This window comes from Neopsephotus bourkii, unplaced genomic scaffold (assembly GCF_033783945.1).
Source record: "Neopsephotus bourkii isolate Nb327-2 ecotype Australia unplaced genomic scaffold, CSIRO-AGI_Nbou_v1 NB_1780, whole genome shotgun sequence".
NCBI classification, from domain to species: Eukaryota; Metazoa; Chordata; class Aves; order Psittaciformes; family Psittacidae; genus Neopsephotus; species Neopsephotus bourkii.
Genome location: NW_026902254.1, coordinates 12,487,826 through 12,509,654, shown reverse-complemented (window position 1 = coordinate 12,509,654; position 21,829 = coordinate 12,487,826). Strand labels below are relative to the sequence as shown.

Below are 21,829 nucleotides of genomic sequence, written 5' to 3'. Positions count from 1 at the left end.
CATGCTGAAGACTTGTGCTGAATATTTCACTCCCTTTCTGAATACTTTGCTCCCTCAACTTTTGGAACAGTATTTTTTTCCACAGCAAAGAACAAATCGGTTTCCCCAAAAAGGCAATATAAATGCCAGATCCTGAACTCCATTGTAAATGGGTGCAACCATTTCTCTGCACAGTGAAAGTGAACAGCTTGTATTCTAAAGGAGTTATTCAATTCAAAGTTACCCTGGTTGACTAGGAACTGAGAATACACAGGGAACACATGAGACTTTCCACATGAGTTTATTCTTGGCTAGCCACCCAGTTTAGCTTTACATTAAAACCCGGACTTTAAGGCTTGCATTATGTATGAGAATCCAGATAAGTTTACAGCATTAATTATTCCACACAAAAGAAAACCTGGTATTAACAATTCGATGCATCATTTACATAATAATTAGAAACACCTTACTTCCAATGAATTTGGGCATAACTGCACCACTTTGCCATTTTGACTCCTGACTCACAAGTTACACCTTCACAGGCATGCTTCTATTAATTGCAACAATTATGAAAGTGAGTTTTATTACATGAACTTTTGACTGAGATCCATTACAGTGTCATTCTGCCTCTCCCACTGCATCTAGAATATCGTGGTTTCGAAGTTCAGGGTGCTTTGTAAAAGCAATTTATCTGCCATGGGCACACCTAGGGTACTAGCTTCTCACTTTACTAGATGAGGCATCTTCCAGAGTTCCAGTCTGAGGGGGTTAACAGGAAAAAAGACACAGGAGATGGGGTTCTGGTGTTGTCAGCAAACACACTCACATAAGTATTGAGGTGTTGAGCAAGGAGTGTTGATTACTACTTTAATGAGACTGAAGGATCATGCTTTTGTGCTAAGCATTGCACAGAACCTTTGCATTCCTGTAAGTACTTTAAGTATTAAAGAGGATGTAAGAGTGGACAAGGGACACATGGGGTGAATATTGATGAAGGTCAACAAAATGAACAGAGACAAATGTCACCACCTGATATTTAAGCAGTCTCAAATAGCATTTAAAAGCCTATCTTGACAAATCCCATAGGGAATGAGACATTCAGGAAGGACAGAAGTTCCTCCTGTTATTAGGCTCAAGAAGGGCCCTCCGACTTGGTGAGCAAGTTATCCTGGGAATCTGGCTTTCTGGAGCCCTAGTGACAGTAGGGTAATATTCAGCAGCAGGAGGTGACAAAGATGAAAATCAATTTAACTTTCATAGTCAGTAAGCTCAGTGCTATTAGAAGTATTAGACACAGCAGATAGACACGTAGAGCCTATGGAATGATAGCACAATGATTAAAGAGCCATAACAAAAAGATGTTAGGAAGACAAGGTAAAAAGGAAAAAGGCAGTACCATGAAGACATGATTTCCAAGAACTGCCACCATGTCATAAATTCACTTCGATAGGGGAAGGGCTGGTCAAATTACAAGCTGCAGAGATGCAGACCTGTGAATACAGTGCTCCTGCAATGCTGTCTGCTCCATCACTGCAATGCTCCACCCCATTTAGCTTGAAGTCATGGCTGACACCCTTCAAGATGGAATGCAGAGCCCTTGCCTAGAAGCCTCAACAGGGTTGCACTCCCCCACTAAAAGGCAAAGACAGTCAACAACAAAGCCCTCACTGCGCAATGTCTCAACACACCACCACAGCCTACAAAATGAATTTGTTTATTGATACAGAATGCAAGACAAAGATCTCAAAAACAGCCCTGTCCCAGAGCTTCACCAAACAAGCCAACCCAGTATGTTCAGGTTTACAAAAGGAATACGTTCATCTTCAGTTAAGCTGCTTTTCCAATGATCAGCACACTCATAAAAAACACCATGATAAAGAAAATCCACATGAAAAACCTGTCCATCACTTTTGCAACTTTTCTCCACTCAATTCCTTTGGCCCGGTTTGCTTTATGGTCTCGAATACAATTAGCAATATACTCAATATTTTTAATCAGCATTTTGTAACAGGAACAGCAATTAACAGTCTCCCTAACATTAATGTCACCATGAGCTCCATAGCTTTTATTGAAATTTCCATTGGGCTTCTCCTTGATATCACAGTCATCATTCCTGCTGGGAAGGTGACTCCTTACCTCTGTATGCCTACTCTGATACCCTTCATCTCCCTCTAACTTCTGTTCTTCTTCCTTCTCTCTTCTTGGACTTGTGCAATTTTCACCCACATCATAAACAAAAAAGATTTTTGACATGTAGTCCAAAATAACCACCCTGGCCCATTGTGGAACAGGCTTTGCTTCTGAACCACAGTGATGGAGATTCATTATAATGATTGTCAGTGCAGTGGAAGCTGTTATCATGGTCATAGTTGCTATGTAATACTTTCCTGGAACACAAAACAAAATCATATTAGAGATGCTACCCTAATAATTTTTAAAAATATGCAGAAATAACAATATGATAACAGTGCTAAATAAATGCAAGTGAAACCAATTTTAATCATCTTGATTCTCTCTACATAGATCACACTTAATTTACCATTTATAAACAAAGATTAAAGTCATTAAAGCAAAACCTTATATGCCTCTCAGGTGAGTAAGTTTCTAGCATGGTAAATATTTGTAAGTCAAAACCCTCCGTTTTCTCAAGATACACTCATTCAGAAAGCAACTTAATGTTTATCAGGAGCCCTCCTCTTTCCCTGGTGTCTGCAAAACCCCAATGTCAATGGCTTCAGGTGGCACATTAGAAATCCCACTTGCCATTATTAACAAAAGTTGGAGCTACTGCCACACCCCATACAAGCAGATGGATGCCTTCATACTCACACAGGCCACTGAATATCCAGACCTTGCTGGTATCCATAACTAGCATAGTGACAGCTGAGAGACCAGGCACAGAGCTAAAAGGTGGCTCCCTTGCCTGTTGAGATTTGCTAGCTGTATGTACAAATTTTAGCATGGCTAATCCAAATAAAAGCAAGGTTCACTCTGTCTAGGAATAGATAATAAACACAGTGAGTACGAACTGCGCCTCTCAGCCACTGCTTTTCACAACTGCAGTACACAGCTCTCCAGATAACCTACTGTGGCTTCTGTTCTGTGCGAAGAGGCAGCTCCCAGTCCTGCTCAACCGTTGCACAGCCTCAGCAGGAAAAGCAAAGGCTGGCCACAGACAAGCGTGATGTGATCCCAGTTTTCAAAGGGGTTGGAAAGGATGTTGAGTGAGAGTAAGGTAATGGAGAAAGCAGACTAAAGCTAGGTCTGCTATTCTAGGCTGCTGGTGTGGGAAATGCATTCAGGCCTATTCATTGACCAGTGTTTTGTCTCAGTTAAGCCATGCAGTTTTCTATATATGCATTAATAGTGAAAATAAAAGTAATAGATCTGAATTCTGTTAATGAAGCTGGAAGCCACTGTGGAGGCAACTGTGTTCTGGGGTGGACAGCCTCATTTCTGAGAGGGCAGATCAGCCCAGACCAGGAGAAAGGTCCTGGCAAAAGGTAAACAGGCAGTGCTGAACACCACCCTTCCACTACACATCAGCTCTTCTGAATTCTCAGTCAAAAGTTAAAATCCAGCATAATGGATTGCAGGAATTACAATTCAATGTAACGATTGACAGATATTAAGTCAACTCTGAGCATCCCAGCCAGGCCATCCAATCATCTGGATTTGACAGAAACATGTCTTGAAGCAGTGTGTCCTTGTAATTATTTCTTGCTTACACTGGTTCTAAGGCTGTTTCCATCATTAGCTTTACTACAGGACATGCTAAAATAACCCTAAATGTCTAACTACATTTAATACAAAATAGATCATACATAATTTAAAATGAACACAAAAACTTAAAGAGCTGCATCATATTTGTACAAATTCCACATGCATTGTAAGTATTTCACTATGTTTTAAGAGTGTATCATCTTTATCATCCCAAAAGCCAAAAATTACACATACAGCTCTACTACTAATAAGCCATATTAAAAGACAAAGTGTATAAAGCTCACCTATCAAAGGTACATTTTCAGAGGGAGGCATGATCTCTGCAACCATCAGCTGGAACACAGTCAGAGCAAGAAGAACTGTAACACCCAGAGACACTTTTTCCCCAGAGTCTGCAGGGAGATAGAATCCCAGTGGAGCCAGGAAAGAGATCAAAATGCAAGGAAGCAACAAATTAAATATGTAGAAAGAAGACTTCCTTTTCAAAATCAGTGTGAAGGTCACATCTGGGTAGGGCTCAGAGCAGCAGCCATAAGTGATGACATTCTTAACTGCTGGCATACCATGTATCTCCCATTCCACATCTTCTACAAAGTCAGAGAGGTCACCACTATCAAGAGAATTGATGATGTCTACCTGATTACCATTATAGGTCCAGGACCCAAATGTAAGGTTGCACTGTTGGCTATCAAAAGGAAAATAAGATACATCCACTACACATGAGCTCTTTGTGATAGCAGGTGCATCCCAAGTGATTTTTCCATCATATCTCAACACAACGTTAGTGTTGACAGGCTCTGAAAAGTCATCATCAGCTCTAAAAGACAGAAAAATGACAGTCAGGATTGGCAGGCAATAACTTTGGGTGTGGGCTAGGGAAGAGGGGGCAAAGCAGAAGACCCTCACTTTACACCATTAAAATCATGCTTCTGAAATCATATTTCTATTTCTACTGAACTTCAGTATGAGATTGTTATTAACTACTTTTAACAGGTACTAATGCCTCTTAATGCCAAACATCAGTGCTGCTAAATTTTGTTCTCTTTGTTGGCCACAGTGCCTTCAGACTTGACCTCAAACAGGAAACAGTAGGATAAGAATCCATCCAAAGATGAAAATAATCTACTGGTCACTAGTGGCCTGGAAGAGCAGACAAGGAGTGCAGCTTTCACGTACCACCTTTTTGTGGACAACTTATAGAGCTCTTCAGCAGCTTCAGCAGAAAGCACTTCATGCTGCCAGGGTATTCAATTCCCAGTGCAGAGAAATAGAGAACCGCTTTGCTGTGTACCATAATCAACTACCAAACCTTGCCTATGGTTTTATTGAAAAATATTTAAATTATCAGAAACAAACGTTAAGACAACACACACACACCTTGCAAAGGTCAGGTACAGTTACAGAAGTTCAGACTCTGTGTGCTAGTTCCTCCCCCAGCCCCCTCCCTCCCTCAGACATCTTCAGCTGATTTTCTCCAGCCATACTCACTTGTTATATAAGACAATATCTGGTCTCCAAACCAAATTGCTTGGAATCCTGATAGAATCCAACCCATCATATTTATCTTTGTCCCATTTGAGGTATGCATCATACCAGCTTTGTCGAATCCATAAGTAAGCTGACAAAATTTGGTTCCTTTCATCCTGCATAAAAATGTAAAAGTGTATCTAGCTGAAGGTGACAAAAATCACATCTTAGAAGCAGACAGCATGTTTTCTATAGCTTTAAAGTAGTGCTCAAAGCAGGCCAGAACACTGACAGGCCACAAGAGTACTTCCCAGCCATATGCCCATACACTATACTGAGCTCACTTGTTGACTTTCTTTTGCCCAACCTTCTTCCCCCTGCATCCTCCCTAGCTTTAATCACAGTTGTCTAAAGCTCCTCGTATCTTAAGAATTTCCTTTTAAGAAGACCAAGCAGCTGACAGATTCAGTCTAACAAGTTCTTAAAGCTTGGTGAGGCCTTGAAGTTGTAATTCAGAAGTCACAAGAGTGATTTTCCATTCTCCTTTCAGACACATTTTCTTTTGCCTTGAAAGTATATTTGGCTCAACCAAATTTATAGAAAAGTTGATGAAGGCTAAAATAGGGCATTTATGTAGGAATTAACTGCAACTTAGAAAAAGCATTTGCTCTTTCTATTTAAAACTCAGCAAAAGTTGCCTGGAGTGTGTGACACCAACATCTAACTACAAAAGAAGTCTTAACGATTCAGCAGCTTGAAGTTTGCAGACTTACAATGGAAATCAGATAGGAACCTACAAAGTACTGGAAGAACTGGACCCTCCTGATGAAGCATTACTGAATTTGCCACAACAAAATACAAGTTGCTTTTCCTACTCCAAGAAAAAGGTTTATAGCTGGTATGTTTCTTGCACATCTTTAGAAAACCTATTACTCACCATGTCTTTAATTTGGGATAATGTGATCTGAAGAGTAACATTCAGTACTTTATCTGTGTCTTCCACTGGTCTTAGAGCATTTGAGTAGTCTTCAAAGAGTTCATTAAACAGCATGTGAGCATATTTTCCTTTGGCTGATTCTACAGCTAGATAACAGATTTGTTCAGTACATCAGATTAAGCACTGAGTAGTATGACAAAACACCTTCATCCTACAGCTTTAAGTAGTATTCTGTGCCTTAAAATAGGAAAGTGGTATTTCCTATATTCATCATTCATATACTGCAGAATATCATTTAGTTCAGAAACAGAAGTATACCTGATGAAGCTATTCAATACCTGATGACAGCATTCACCTGTAGTAAATGAATTGCTAACTTTAGCTTTCCACACTCAAAAAAAAGCTGCATATGGAGATTCCTGCCTTTTTGAAGGTAAAGACATTACCTTTATTTTACTGATGTTTTTCATAGGCATATTTTTACAGATTTTATATTATATATACACACACTGACTATATAGATTATTTTCTTAAGTCACACATCTGCCAAGCTAAAATTAGAATCAAAGTCTGAAGTCAAACCTACTCCCAGGCTAATGACTTGCGATATCTCCCTAAATACAGCACTAATAGATTCATGCTACTTTCAGAACTTTTTTATGCATTTATTATCTACTTGGGAAAACTCTGAGCTGCTTTTCTTCACAAATTGGCAATTGCACAACGTATAAACACATCCTTGCACTAATATCTTTTCTAAACCATGTATTTGGAGATGCTTCTTGCTAGCAAGACTTGATCACTAAGAAAATTTCACTGAAACTCCAGGTTTTAAACACCACTTGTGCTGTTCCACAGTTTCGTACATCATAGTTTCTCTAGGCAGTCTCTGTATTACCTTTAGACAGATTCACACATTTCTGCAAAGGGTGAGGACAGTAACACTCAAGACTTACACAAACGCCAGCTGACACTACACAGTAAGCAAGTGCTTTGAAGTATATCACTCTGGTGACTCGCAGTGACTTCCTGAACTAACCAGAGTTCAAAGCAAGCCTTCCTGACTAAGAAGAAATCCTGACAAATAAAAGCTTCCCAAAAAGTATTTAAGTTCTGGCTGTACATGGTCATTCATTTTGTCTGTATCATCAGTGAGACAAAGTAAAACAAAACAGCTGAAAGCCTTCTGGAGTTCAACCACACAAGACACATCAAGACACCATCTCCCGAGTTAAGTAAACCTCAATGCAACATTTAGCTATCAAGCAGTATTCTCACCTTGAAGTATCACTGTTGTGAACAGCAACCACAGAGACACATTAAAGGAGGACAGGCGATTACTCTTCATTTTTGGTTAATAAATAAAACCATTCTCCCAAGGACAAAAATGTTTATCACCATCCAAAACTAACAAAAAAGTCAAATTGCACAGCACAAAGATGCTGAGACACGGATGAGCTGCTAGAAGCAGCTCAGTCCCCCCTCAGCCGCTGTCAAGAGTCCTACAGCGATGGTCTTTGTCTCTGCCACTGCTCGGATGAGCCCTCCCTCTCTCCGTAACCTGAGCTGAGAGCTGCCTGTTCTCAAGCTAATGCTGAAGACGATGACAAATGGATTGGATATCAGCAGGAAAATCGTATTCCGTTGCAATTTTTAGTACAAATGTAGTAGTTTTGTCCATTTTATGAAGAACCCTCTTACAGTTCTTTGTTGGGCCACATCTTCCTGCCCATGTGTTGAGCCTGCTCAGAACCAGTTGTGCAGAATTTGTGGACCCTCACAAAAAAAAGTTACTTGCCTTAGTGCTTTAATTGGTATAGTCACAGAGTACATCACACATCCAATATGTCACACGACAAAAAAAAAAACGCAGTCTACATACTGCCATGTTGACAAAACAGGGTTTCACCACATGGAAGAGATGGCAGCCACACCAAAGTCAAACAACGCAGGCAACATTTGCAGTAGCCCTGTATCAATTCCACAGGTGTAGACAAGTCAGACCAGATTTCAGTACAGTAAATCAGAAAGAAAATTGGACTCCACAGATAAAATGTCATTTCGCAATACAGTACAGTTTTTCCCAGGTGAACTTGACAAAACTTTACTAAGAATTACAGACTTACTGGAGAGCTCCTGCATTTAGCCAAGACTTACAGGAGAGAGAGATAAATATGAAACAATAGCACACCTTGCCTCCCATCTACCCCGATCATCAGACCTTCATTAGCTCTCTCTATATTACTCATGTGGCCAAGTTAGTTTTCAATACTGCAGGAATCTTCTTACAAATTTCTCAGGGACTAGGGAAGATTATTTCCTCCTTTTCATAGTCCAATCCATCCTTCCTGATATACTGTAATTCTTTTAGAACATGTAACAAAACAGTCACTAAAATAGAAAGGTGAGAACATAGAATGAACTACCAGCAAAAAAGAATTGGTCCAGAATAGTTCTGATCCACACAAAATATAAAAAACACTGTTGCTTTACTCTTGTGTAGTCTTTAGGCTAGAAGTAATCTGACCTCTCTGTACACAGTTTCTATAGAGTATCACTCCTGGTGTTCACTGGCTAACGGTTGTGCTTTCATGGTGTCTATAAATCAATGACATTTACAGCCAGGTATAATAGGTAAGCAATAAAGGATTTCAAAGTGCCTGCAATGAAATTCATCTCCATCACTTCATTTGCTGAATTGTCAAAGGAAGTAAAAAAGAAATTGTTTAGAAGTCAGAAAGGTCAAAGCAGCCCATAGTCAGTATGTGATAACATCCTTCTTTGTGGGAGGAATGTATATGTTGTTAGACACAACAAAAATCAGAGATGGAAGAGGAAAGATTTTTGGATACAGTCAGATCAGTGCATTCTCTGAGGATGCCTTTAGTCTGCAGTTCCTTGCCATTATGTCAGCAAGTAGCTACTGCTTTGCTGTAGTCACCAGAGTGACCAGGGATACTGCTTTAAGTGTCCTGCTCTAAACACTACTGGAAACAAGGCTAACCTTGCTTTGCCACTGGCTAGAAACAACCTTGTGATCTGTTACACCAGCACTGCCAAGCAGTGTAGACTGATGCACATTAATATGTATTACCTTATGCAAATTAAAAAACCTTGCACCTTTCCTGTAATGAATCTTGAAAGGAAACTACAAGTTCTCAAAAGACAAAAGCAAGAATCATGCTTATGTGTGTTGTTTACTCAATTCAATCTTATACACACATATATTCCATGTTACTCACTATAAACTTGCAGAGAGAGAGAGAGATCATAGCCTCAGTTATGATTTATCATATTGCTAGTCACCAAACACTGGACATACAGACAAGCAAACATGAACACACATACACAAGAACACATTTGTCGTTTAAGATGCTGCATTGATTACACAGTGCTTGTGAAAATAAACCTAAAACATGTTCAGAAGGCTTTTCAATGTTAAAGACAAGAAATGTAATGCTCTTTCGGCTTCTTTGTTCACAAGAAATCTGATCTGTAATTGTAATCAAAATGTCCCTAACGCAGACATTTTGTGTGAAGAGCGAATATTAGCATTAATCGTTGTTCATTGATCTTAAGTATTTATCTACAGAGCCATATGTCCTCAAAATAGCTTTAATTTATGGCATAACCTATGGCAGTACTACTCACAGATCAAACATCCCATTTAACATTTGAGTGGAGCTTAAATTTATATTTAAGCAGCTCTCTTTTTACAGTAATAAGTTCTGCTATGAAGCCAGAAATTAATACGAAGTACGAAGCCGCTTACAAAGATAATTTAAGAAGAGTCACGGGTGTTTAGAAGATAGAATCAAGCCATTAACCAGTCCCAGACTCTCCCATCAAAATTCAAAGTGAGAGTACATCTGCCAGCAGATGGCCCTATTAGCCAGCCTACTGATGTACCCAGCTATTGAAGACGATTTCGTTTATCGCACAAAAATCACATTGCATTTTGATCTACTTCGATTAATTTCGCTGATTTTTTGCCTTACACTTGATATAAAACAAGTAGAGACAAGATGTTCTTTCAGAGAAAAGCTGATAAGCAGAAGGAACAAAACCATCAAGTGGGTTAATCCAGCTCCTCTGCCTGCTTACCATACAAGAGACCAGTTATGAGAGGGTTTCAGGGCGGGCAAATATAAATCATTGTCAACAACCGTATGATACAAAACCATATATAGAGCACAGGCCAATTCTTATGCAGAGAGAACTTAAGGCCCATGGCACAATATCCAATCCTGCTTCCATATACTTTGTTCTAACACATATTTGACTTTGTGAGAATGCATATGGGCTGTTAATGGAGCAGAACGTTGCTTCCATGCTTACACTCAGCAGGATAAAAGTGTACAATGCATTGGTGCACTGAGCTTGTATGACACTCACATGACACATGTAACTTTTTGTTGTTCTAGACAACCACGTGCTGTTATCGATATCAAAAAAACTGAATTCAGTGTACTGCCATGTAAGGGAAGTTTGAATTTGCATGCACTTTAAGGGCAGACTGAAGGGGAGATGACAAGGAAGGGATCTTTTCTCTATTAATACTTCCGACTTCAGACATTTATCTTAGCCAAATTATAAGCAAAGCAGGAAAGAAACATAAATACATTTAAAATTTTGTTCTTTCAAATAAACAAATCTGTCTTTCTGCCTGGAATAATCATTTGCTCCTATGGCTGAGGTTTTGACATGTACTTTGGGAATTTTTTTAATGGATTCCTACTCTTTCTCACATAAAAAGCATTCAGGTTTTAAGCCTCCAACTGGAAAAGCTAAACACTGTGTTATCGCAGGCCTCAAGGCTGTCTGTACCATTTATAATCCATCCCTTCATCAGAGAACAATAAAGAAGAACAGATTGGTTTCTAAGCACAGTTTGTAAGAAGTGTCTCACAGTCTGCTTCTACTTGCCTGCTTGCCAATTTTTTTCCCAAGAAGCTGTTATATTCACATTCTTCGCAGCATTTGCTACAGAATATTATCTTGTGATGGGGTCAAGCAGCACACTAACTCTTCAGAGTCAGACTTCTCTCCTTAGACCAACTGAAGTCTTCACAGCACGGTAACAGCCACCCTTCTTGCCAGTAAAATAGCCTCAATGCGCCTGCTCTGGAGAATACAGCACTTCTTTTAGATGCAGCATGTTTCTCTCCACCTCATTTCTTCTCACCCACCTACTGCCTCCTCTTTCCTTCTCTTTAAAAATCCCCTACCACCTGAAACCAGCATACTCATTCATATTTTCTTCCACTCTGTTGTACACATAGAAGACAGGAAGCACATTAGGAAGCATTTGCAATGTCAGGTAATGAGATAATGTAGAATGCTAGCCACATTTTCCAGATTAACACTAACATGTTACATTTGTGCGTTTTTCTGAATACAAATTTAATTTGGGTCTACTCATGCAGGCAGCTCTGCTGACCACCTCCCAGCACCTTCCCAGTAGAAAAACCTTTTGCCCTTAGTAACCTTGTATTATTAAATTGATGAACGTCAGCATGTTCAACCTTTTCACCAGGATGTTTGCAAGCTGACTAGTATAGAGAGTGTAGATATTAACGAATTTTCCTCCAAAATTCAAAGTGGGATGGGAACATCCCTTTAAAACATTATGAAAGTTCATCATGAGCACAAGGGTATCTGCATAGAGAGTCTAGCATCCTCTGAGGACATACGCTTTCCTGATAAGCTCACATCTACCTTGCAACACAGAATACGGTACATCTGAACTTCCGTGTTCTTGTCAGGGTTCCCCAGAGCTTAAGAGCTCTCTACAAAGAGCCAAGACTAATGTTGTGCACTAACAGTGCAGCTGGCTGAAAAGGCAGGATGCCAAAAGATGAGGAAGACTAAAAAAAGAAAAATGCAGACCATGTCTCAGCCTAAACTTTAACTGTGTTTTAAGGAACTCACAGAACTCCAATTGCAAGATGAATGCTGAAACAGTATTCAGACATGCTGCTTTATACAGTGCTGTATACAACTGTTTTGTAATACAGTCTCTTTGAAAAAAAGACACAAAGCAAACTTTCATATTGCAAAATTTGGAATTATCCAATCTACACAGGTGATTTCTCCATGCTCCCAGAATTTGGAGGAAGAAAACAAAACGACTCCTTTACGCAGAGCAAAATACCCACCTTGGCAAAACACTTCAAGAGTAAGGGTGTTTTTTTTCCTAAAGCAAATAAACTAGTTTCCCAAGTTCACAAACACTGCAGAGCTTCCCACTTTAAAAATATCAGAGCAACTACATGGGGGAGGACACAAATTACACAATGCATTTATGCCTGAACAAGCCTCCCTGGAGGATAAGGCAGGCAGCAGTTACTCATCTCTTTGAAGAAAAAGAACTTTCCATAAATCATGGTTTTAGCTACTGAAACATCTTATGGTACATGGGTACTGACAGACTTTAGAATATCCTAGCAAGAGCACAGCTACGTTGTGCTATGGACTGAGCAGGAAAAAAATTCCACTTGAGCAAAATATGGTAGTAATCCTGCAGTTTTATTCACTCTGCAACTATGCTTGTTGTGGCACAACAGAATCATTTAGTTCTTGGGGACAAAGCACCACCACCATGTCAGCAAAGACAGCATCCCTTGTTTAAAGCATCCTGAGCACAGTGGCTGCAGATCAGTTAAGGAAGGCAGTATTCATACCATAGGCTTTCACCTGCAAAATGTTAAGCAGTTGCTCAACACCAAGATACTGGTTCCTTCTTTTCAACCCACAACAAATACACTGAAATGAAGGCTTAGTACTTCCAACAAAAAACATTCAAGTCTTAACATAGGGAGTCACCACTGAAGAACATCCTTTTCTTTGGTTAGAGGGGCTGAAAAGACTTCTTTGCCCACAGAGGATTTGCCATCTAGAAGTGCTAGCCTACAACACTGAACTGAATCTTCCAGGGTTAATAACTGCAGTTTTTCAGATTCTGTGGAAGGTTATATGAAGTATAAAAGCTCTTAAGACAAAAAATGTGTTCTTACATTAAAATACTACTTAGTGTATTTTATTATATTGTACATATTATATTGTACATGTTATATTGTATTATATCTGGTTGGGTTGTGTGCTTTGGAAAACATTGGCTGCTTGCCTGCCAACAATTAGCATTTGTTGTTCCAAAGCATTTGGAAATGGTGAAGTATCTTTGCCAATTGCTCCACTGCCTTTACCCTAAGGGAGGGTATTTCATTCTGAAACAGAACCAGGATGTTAGGGAAAAGGTAAGAGGGATTACTGCACACCTTACAGCTACAGCAGAACTATGAGAAGACAAACTATCACACAACCATTATACAGTTATAGCTTTTGGGAAGTGTATATAAAAGTGCAAAAGCCCGTTCCTCAAACTAATATAAAAGAGCTAGTATAAAAACATTGCTAGAACTTGGAACAATTTTAGCATCAAATTTCATATTGCCTTTAGCCCTGGGCTCTAACAAAAGCAGAATATTACATTGCCATTTCAAAGAGCTACTCCTAATCCAATGGTATCAATGACTCAGGAATGGTAAGGTCTGGACTCTTGACAGATATTTGGTGGGAAGCTATACATAAGGGAAAAAGCACAGGATTTGCAGTACATGTTGTTCTCTTTCCCTTCTGTCAGTACTTGAAGGCAATTTAAGTAGCAAATGAGGCACTGGTGTGGTTAAGCAACATGTTACAGTGAATACACAGCCAGCCTCAGAGAATGAGATGGCAACATTATGACATCTTACTGGAGGAGATGATTCAATGAGCCAGTAGCAACTGATATAGTCTGCAATATACTAATGCTTCTAGCTAAACTTGCATCACAACACAAAGCAGAATGTTCCTCACCTATCTCGACTGAAAAGCACTGCTTTTTCTTGAAATATCTTAAAATAAATGTACTTTTAATGCCTACACAGCTTCCAAGTTCGCAACATTAGCAATTACAAACCTCCTGATGGGGTATGACTTAAGAATATGAAATGAAACATCTTCAACAGAAATCCAGAGCAGGGTAAACAGAGCATGCTGCTATTACAGCTGCTACAGAATGTCAGTATTCTCCTTGCTATGGAGCAATCAAGTCTCTTCAATGCACAAGTAAACATCAAAACCGATATACATATCTTTAAGCAGAAGGAAGAAGCCAAGGTGACAAAAAAGAAATTATACTTCTAGGTACCCAAGAGGTACTTGAAGGGGACATTTAAGTAACAAATCAATGGAACCCCTCAATTTTTAAAGTCTACTTCTGCAGGTGTTGGTTGCAAACAAGAAACACAAGTATGCCATATGCACTTGCTTGCTCTTGCAGGTTTTCTCAAAGAATCTCCTCAGCACTGTTAATAGCACACATAATTCTCTATTTAACCACTGAAAAGAAAACCCCAAGAGGTTTAAAGGCAAAAGCTAATTTATTCTTAGCTTTTTTGATTTGGACTTTTGCTATCAAAAGACCTTGGGCCCACTGTAGGAGAGGAATTGGTTCGAGACCATCTTAAAAATCTGAAAGTGCACAAGTCCATGGGTCCTGATGAAATCCATCCACGGGTCCTGAAGGAGCTGGCGAATGAAGTTGCTAAGCAGCTGGCCATCATATTTGAAAAATCACGGCAGTCAGGTGAAGTGCCTGACAACTGGAAAAAGGGAAAGATAACCCCCATTTTCAAGAAGGGGAACATGGATGACCCGGGGAATTACAGACCAGTCAGTCTCACCTCTGTGCCTGGCAAAATCTTGGAGCAGATTCTCCTGGAAGGCATGCTAAGGCACATGAAAAACAAGGTGCTGGGTGACAGCCAGCATGGCTTCGCTAAGGGGAAATCCTGACTGACCAATTTGGTGGCCTTCTATGATGGGGCTACAGAACAGATGGACAGCGGTAAAGCAGTTGATGTCATCTACCTGGACTTGTGTAAAGTGTATGACACTGTCCCACACGACATTCTTGTTTCTAAATTGGAGAGACATCAATTTGATGAATGGACCACTCGGTGGATAAAGAACCGGCTGGATGGCCGCACACAAAGAGTTGTAGTCAATGGCTCAATGTCCGGCTGGAGACCAGTAATGAGTGGTGTCCCTCAGGGATCGGTGTTGGGACCGGTCTTGTTTAAGATCATCGTTGCTGACATGGACAGTGGGATTGAGTGCGCACTCAGCAAGTTTGCCAATGACACCAAGCTGTGTGGTTCGGTTGATACGCTGGAGGGAAGGAATGCCATCCAGAGGGACCTTGACACGCTTGTGAGGTGGGCTGATGCCAACTTCATGAAGTTTAACCATGCTAAGTGCAAGGTCCTACACCTGGGTCGGAGCAATCCCAGGCACAGCTACAGGTTGGGCAGAGAAGAGATTCAGAGCAGCCCGGCGGAGAAGAATTGGGGGTGCTGGTCGATGAGAAAATGAACATGAGCCAGCTTCAGTGTGCGCTTGCAGCCCAGAAAGCCAACCGTATCCTGGGCTGCATCAAAAGGAGCGTGACCAGCAGGTCAAAGGAGGTGATCCTGCCCCTTTATTCTGCTCTCATGAGACCTCACTTGGAGTACTGTGTACAGTTCTGGTGTCCTCAACATAAAAAGGACATGAAACTGTTGGAACAAGTCCAGAGGAGGGCCACGAGAATGATCAGGGGACTGGAGCACCTCCCATATGAAGATCGGCTGAGAAAGTTGGGGCTGTTCAGCCTGGAGAAGAGAAGGCTGCGTGGAGACCTCATAGCAGCCTTCCAGTATCTGAAGGGGGTATATAGGGATGCTGGGGATGGTCTCTTCATTAGGGACTGTAGTTGTAGGACATGGGGTAATGGGTTAAAACTTAAACAGGGGAAGTTTAGATTGGATATAAGGAGGAAATTCTTTCCTGTCAGGGTGGTGAGGCACTGGAATAGGTTGCCCAAGGAAGTTGTGAATGTTTCATCCCTGGCAGTGTTCAAGGCCAGGTTGGACGAGGCCTTGGGTAATATGGTTTAGAGCGAGGTGTCCCTGCCCATGTCAGGGGGGTGGGAACTTGATGATCTTAAGGTCCTTTCCAACCCAAACTATTCTTTGATAGTGGATGCTGCTTAGAGTAGCAAGGGATGCCTTCATTCTGCAAGCAAGAAGTACGCCTGGATCCTTATGTAGAACCTGACAAGTATGTGATTTAGTTACCTACTTCATTTTCAGTAGATGTGGAAATAAGTCATTTCCTGCAAATTTCATCCCTTTCTGGAACACCACTCTGAGTTATCATTTAAACAATGAAAGTTTTAGCTGTGTGAGGACATATGTTTTATATTTGATTAATTAGCACTGTAGTAATTAATGGGTAATATTTTTGTTATTCTAAATAATATGTATTTGATGAACATCACAATCAGAATAGAGTCAAAAGTATACTAACCAGGTGTACAAAGAAAGTTTTGTGGTTCACTTCCCATTTATTCTTGAAAATAGTCTAATGAGTTAAATTTCACAATTGTAAATTATAGAAATTGTAAGCTTCCACATGAACAACTCAGCAAATTCACCATTCTCTCTGCATAATACAGTGAATTCCCATAGCACATAGTGATCAGCAATAAGAGTATTACTTCCTGAAGTCAGTATGCTCAGCCTTTCACTTTAACATGATAAAAATGTGTGAAATAATTAACATTGTAAGAAAGAATTGTGAGTTGAAGTAATTCCCCATTTTGCTTCTTAAAGTAAATACCTTATATCCTCTTCTGCTTCTATTCAGGATCATTGAAACAGCTAAATGGAAAAACTCTGCAAATATAAATTTGTTAAAGAGAACTATTTTATGATTCTGAGCTGATGAGACACTAAACTCCTAACATTCAGAAGACAGGTTTTATTTACTTACCAGCTGTCTCAGTTTAATTTGCCATGTAAAAGGTGACCTATAGCTCCAACAAGAAATTACAGATTTAGCACTGCATGTATAACCCTGTTATCAAAGAATATGCCAACCAGCCTATCAAAATAACAATTTTTTAAAAGCTGGTTATTTCAGTGATGGCTATTCCTTAAAAAACACATTTCTCTTCTTCCCAATGCAGGGATCAAAACTCAGTGAAGTTGATAACTATAGTTGATTCTTCATCCTCAGTCCCTCCAGCTGCTTCCTAGACTGTACTTTCATTTAAATGGATACAAGACCAGAATCTCTGGCTACAGCCACAAAATGCAGGTAGAAATAAGAACAAAGGTTATTCTCTCTTGCTTCATATATCACAAAAACATAGAAAGTAGGTAGAAATAAGAACAAGGGTTATTCTTTCTTGTTTCATATATCACAAACATGGAAATTACAGATAAGACAGACACACATTTTCCCAGTATTGTAGAGCAATCATCACAGCATTTATTTGCCAAATACCAGGTTCCCCCAAAGACAGACTTAAAGCATACCTCTAAGCTTTAAGAATGACACATATATTACGCAATACAGCTGTTCCTGTCTTACTAGAACATCCATTTACACCATAAAAAAAATATTTGCAAGCCTTTCCTGTGTCCCCATTTGGGAAGCACAGCTTATGTCTGAAAACAATTAAAAAGTCCTAGCAAGAAGTTAAATGGCCAGGCACATCCACTGAGCTGGTTTTGTACCCAGTTCGTTTTGATGCCTCCCAGGTCTGCCACAATGGTGCAGCTACTTTGATCTACTTATATGAGGGCTAAAGATGGGGAGATCACTCAATTACTGTCACAGGCAAGACAGACTGAACATGGGAAAAAATAATTTATTGACAATTAAAATAAACAAAAAAATGCCACATATAGCCAATACATAGGTCTTTTCACAGCAAGGCAGCAGACAGTACTAAAATTCGGCATGCCTGGGTACAAGCACAAGCCAATGAGCAGATACATCACACACAAGTACAGCAAAAATCCATCAAGGCTTCTGCAGAGCACAAAGCAATTCCTTATGCAGGTATGTTCCAAGTGTCTGCTCAGCCTAACCAACAACTGGTGGGCACTTCAGGATAAGCCCCTGAGCAGATGCTACATTTGTACCACCTTAGCTCTAGTTACACTCAGATTTCATGCACGGAAGCAGAAGTGACTGTATAGACAAGCATTTCTAATGAACAAAGCCACAAAATGAAAAAAAAAAAGACAGCTTTTAGCTGAAACACAGTTAGAACAAAGATCTCAGATACAGTCATAGCCACAAAAGACTTACTGCACCATAGTGAATTCCCACAATGTCACTAACAGCAAAGAGCAGCAGATTGCACTGCCCTACATAGACAGTGTTAATTTTTTCTAATCAAAAGTCTCAGAAATCGCAGCTAAGTAACCACATGGAGATCAAGCCAGCATTAAATTTCAGCTAGCTCCCACACTTCTGTGGTCCATAGCCTTGTTAGAAAAAGGGTATAGGCCAGAGCAAGGTACAAAGTCAGCCCATTTAGCAACAATCATGGTCTAGGTTTGGATAAGTGATAGTAATAAGGGTGATAAAAGGCTTGCTCACCACAGTTCTCAGCTAGGGTACTGTGACCCACCAACTCTCTCCCCAGCCCAGCCATACAGTGAAGAATATATTCCACCACATGCTATAAAAATATTACAAATGTTATAATTGCAAAATTGTAGAGTACTCAAACCATTGTACTTTATGATTGTGGTTAACAACTTCTCAATCTTAAATAGCTTAAAATTCAAGTAAAAGAACAGGTTGAATTAGGAACAGTTAGTATCACATCCTAAGGAAATCATTAAGTGAACCATGTGCTATTTTGTTATTTAAAATGCTGATTAGGCTAATTATGCTCAGAGGGAATTTACCTAGAGGATTAAATGAAATATTTTTGGAGGCAGAGTTTGCTGAATAGAAAGGCTGCTGTCCCCCATTTAAACAGTACCACATATCACTTTGAACATCTTATGTTTATCAATGTTTTAAAAAGCTTATCCTTTGCTGTTATTGGGCTAATAATATAGCTTATATTTCTCTTTTCACCTTAGTGACATGTTAGTGTTAAAAAGTGTACAGCTACACAAAAACATACTGCAATTTAATTACCTCCCACTTTAGAGTTTCTCTTCAGAACCTGATCATCATTCACGGCTCTCAAAGCAAATTTTTTCTGGGCAAAAAGCAACAATATTACTAGCAGGCAAAGACTATCTTTAAAAAGGTACCATTTATTAATTCACATTATACAAGATAAAACTGCCTGAAGACTTGTCCTGTCAAGACAGAGACAAGGTCCACACACAGCACAAGCAGCCACTGTGAGCCAACTTCAGAGTTCATCCTCCTGTGAGGTAGAAAGTTTGTTCCAGGTGTTAATGCCAAGACTAGAAACCATGCAGCTAACTCTAGAGAAAGAAGGTAAATCATTAGCTTCTGTTTTCCTGTCCACCTCCAAGGCTATGGTCTGTCTAGGACCATACAGGGCCATCTTGCCAGGCGAGTTACATCTTCCCATGGATACCCACAGCGTGTAGCGGTGACAGCAGTCCCCAGCCAGAAGGAATGCACACCATACTGCTCTGGGCACAGCCCCAGCAGCCGCAGGGCCCCTCGGAAGACACTCAGGAAGTCTCTCTTTGTTACAGCTGTATTATTCAAGTGGATAAAGAGTGGCCCTTCCAGCTGTGAACGAACTATCATATAGTTCTGGACAGCCAGAACAGGGCACACCCATGGCTCTTCAGACAGCCCAAGGCTGATGACATGTCTCTCCTGACCCACAGAAAAGTTACGGAGGTGAAATGCCACTCTCCTCTCCATCAGCTGGAGGTCACTCAGGTGCAGTAGCTCAGGCTGCAGTACACCACGATGCTTTGCAACCATCTCTCCTATTCGAAGTGCCCCAAAAAAAGCTACAGTAAATAATGCGCGAAACAGTAAGCATTCATAATGAGTTATGCATACAGACTCCAGAGCACCCAAGAGAGATCGCAACACCTCAATTGTTACAGGCAAGTATTTATCTCTCAGGATGCCTGCTCGACGTTTCAGCCCTATCACCATGAAACGTGTGATAGGATCTCCCAGAGGATCAGAGTTACCAGTCAATTTTGACAAATAAACCAGTCCTGCCGCATACACCAGTGCCTTTGAGGATGAATAAAGAGATTCCACAGTTAAAAATCCTCTAACTTGCTCCTTTGGAATTGGCCAGGCTGCAGGCATTCCCATGCTTCTCCTAAAGACAAGGAATTTCTTCAGTCCTTCAAGGCAGGCTTGCCAAAACCTACCATCCCCTGAACACTCCAACAATGACAAAGTCTTCAGAGGCCAAGGTCCCAATGAGTGTTTCTGAGACCAGCTAATCTCCCTCCCTGCAAGAGAGGGTCCACATTAGCACACGCTGACAACAAGCACAAGTATGCCATTTAAAGCAGCAATAAACACAGTGTTCCTTAGTGGAACATACCCCCTATGCTCTCCTTGTTCATCAGTCCACACACAGCTACATCCAGAGCTGAGACATTTTGCAAACTGGAAACTAAAAGCAACATACCAGGTCCATTCAGGCACTAGATCTGGTAACACTCTGGGAATTTACAACTTTGTAGAGTAGCAGTGGAGAAGACAAGTAAAACACAAGTTTAAAACCAAGGCTTGTATGGCTTATAGAAGTCAACTGCAAAGGGAACATATCACACTCCTGCCAAAAAGGGGCATGTTCCCCAGCCCAGGAAGGGGGCTCCCTCGAAGCCTCCTTCTAAAAGCTCCAGCCCCGCACAAGAACTGTAGTAAATCCAAGGAAATGCAGCCTGGCGGGAGCCTCGGCCACCATTCACTCCCCATCCGGAGCCACAGACCAGGCCCCGGCTACAGGGGATGCGGCAACCCCATCGCGGAGCACAGCACACACTTACCGATCCCCGCACTGCCGCGCTCCCCGCACTGCCGGGAGCCGCCTGGACGCACCACCGCCGCTGTCCTGCGTGCTGCTCCTTGGCTGAGACGCGAGAAGGGGTCTGCTTGCCCAGCAAGGGCCCCCTGCAGCCATTCTATGCCCGGCTCCTGGGCCAGCAGCGCCAGCATCTCCCAGAAAGGCCCAGCAAGGGCCCCAGCAGCAGCGCCGTCGCTGTACGACATAGCAGGAGCAGAAGCACCACAACCACACCACTCACAACTACACGAAGACTACAATAGCTACGCCACCGGCCCTTTTATAGCCGCGGAGCCGCTCCAATGCCCTCCTCCAGCCGGAGCGCTGCATTAGCTGCCCACCCCATGCAGTCCCTCCCGGGCAGCAGGCGGGGAACGGGGGGGGTGGGTGTGAAGCGGCCGCTAACGACGGGTGGAACTGTGAGGAGCCGGGCTCGGCCAGCGAACTGAAAGGCTTGAAGCACAGGTATTTATTACATTGCTCCTTATCAGAGTCTGAAATACGGATAGAATTACTGGTAAGGTTAAAAAGAAGAGAGAAGTACTTGTGTTCCTTACCCATTGTTCTCCTGGGCTCTCCAAGATGTGGTTTTCTGCAGCTTCTTGTAGAACAGCTCAGGGCAGCTGATTACTCTGAACTACTCATCCCTTGCTATTAACTACAGATAGCCTACCTAGATGTTTGCGCTCAGCTTAATGAGACAGCCACCCTTCCGTGGCAGCTATCTGTGATGATACCCAAGACAAAGTTGAGCAGGCGTCACAGCTGACATCTTGAGGTTTTGGCTTGGTATTCCCCTGTGTGTCCTCATCTCATTTATGATGTCTTCATAGAGCATTGCTCTGGTAGGCAGCCAGGAGGGT

General features: G+C 41.1%; 2 protein-coding genes across 2 annotated transcripts; both read right to left on the bottom strand.

Moving 5' to 3' along the window:
* Positions 1-1,692: 1,692 nt before the first annotated feature.
* On the bottom strand, positions 1,693-7,566 carry CHRNA9 (cholinergic receptor nicotinic alpha 9 subunit). The gene is made up of 5 exons (XM_061379757.1): positions 7,385-7,566; positions 6,107-6,252; positions 5,191-5,345; positions 3,987-4,519; positions 1,693-2,366 (listed from the first exon to the last, which is right to left on the bottom strand). The coding sequence occupies exons 1-5, from the start codon at positions 7,452-7,454 to the stop codon at positions 1,807-1,809; spliced, it is 1,464 nt and encodes a 487-aa protein (XP_061235741.1). The 5' UTR covers positions 7,455-7,566; the 3' UTR covers positions 1,693-1,806.
* Positions 7,567-19,244: 11,678 nt separating this feature from the next.
* LOC133226341 (uncharacterized) lies at positions 19,245-21,178 on the bottom strand. The gene is made up of 2 exons (XM_061379763.1): positions 20,950-21,178; positions 19,245-20,406 (listed from the first exon to the last, which is right to left on the bottom strand). Exons 1-2 carry the CDS (start codon positions 21,170-21,172, stop codon positions 19,490-19,492), a joined length of 1,140 nt encoding a protein of 379 aa, XP_061235747.1. The 5' UTR covers positions 21,173-21,178; the 3' UTR covers positions 19,245-19,489.
* Between the last annotated feature and the right edge of the window lie 651 nt (positions 21,179-21,829).

What these genes read in the sequence shown, in the direction of transcription:
- LOC133226341 (XM_061379763.1), bottom strand. Translation starts at nt 21,172, where the DNA reads ATGTCGTACAGCGACGGCGCTGCTGCTGGGGCCCTTGCTGGGCCTTTC. An exon ending in GCGCGGCAGTGCGGGGATCG is followed by an intron (nt 20,407 to 20,949) that starts GTAAGTGTGTGC and finishes CCTCTCTTGCAG; the next exon opens with GGAGGGAGATTAGCTGGTCT.
- CHRNA9 (XM_061379757.1), bottom strand. Translation starts at nt 7,454, where the DNA reads ATGAAGAGTAATCGCCTGTCCTCCTTTAATGTGTCTCTGTGGTTGCTG. An exon ending in TATCCCAAATTAAAGACATG is followed by an intron (nt 5,346 to 6,106) that starts GTGAGTAATAGG and finishes ATTTTTATGCAG; the next exon opens with GATGAAAGGAACCAAATTTT. An exon ending in GATATTGTCTTATATAACAA is followed by an intron (nt 4,520 to 5,190) that starts GTGAGTATGGCT and finishes TCTGTCTTTTAG; the next exon opens with AGCTGATGATGACTTTTCAG.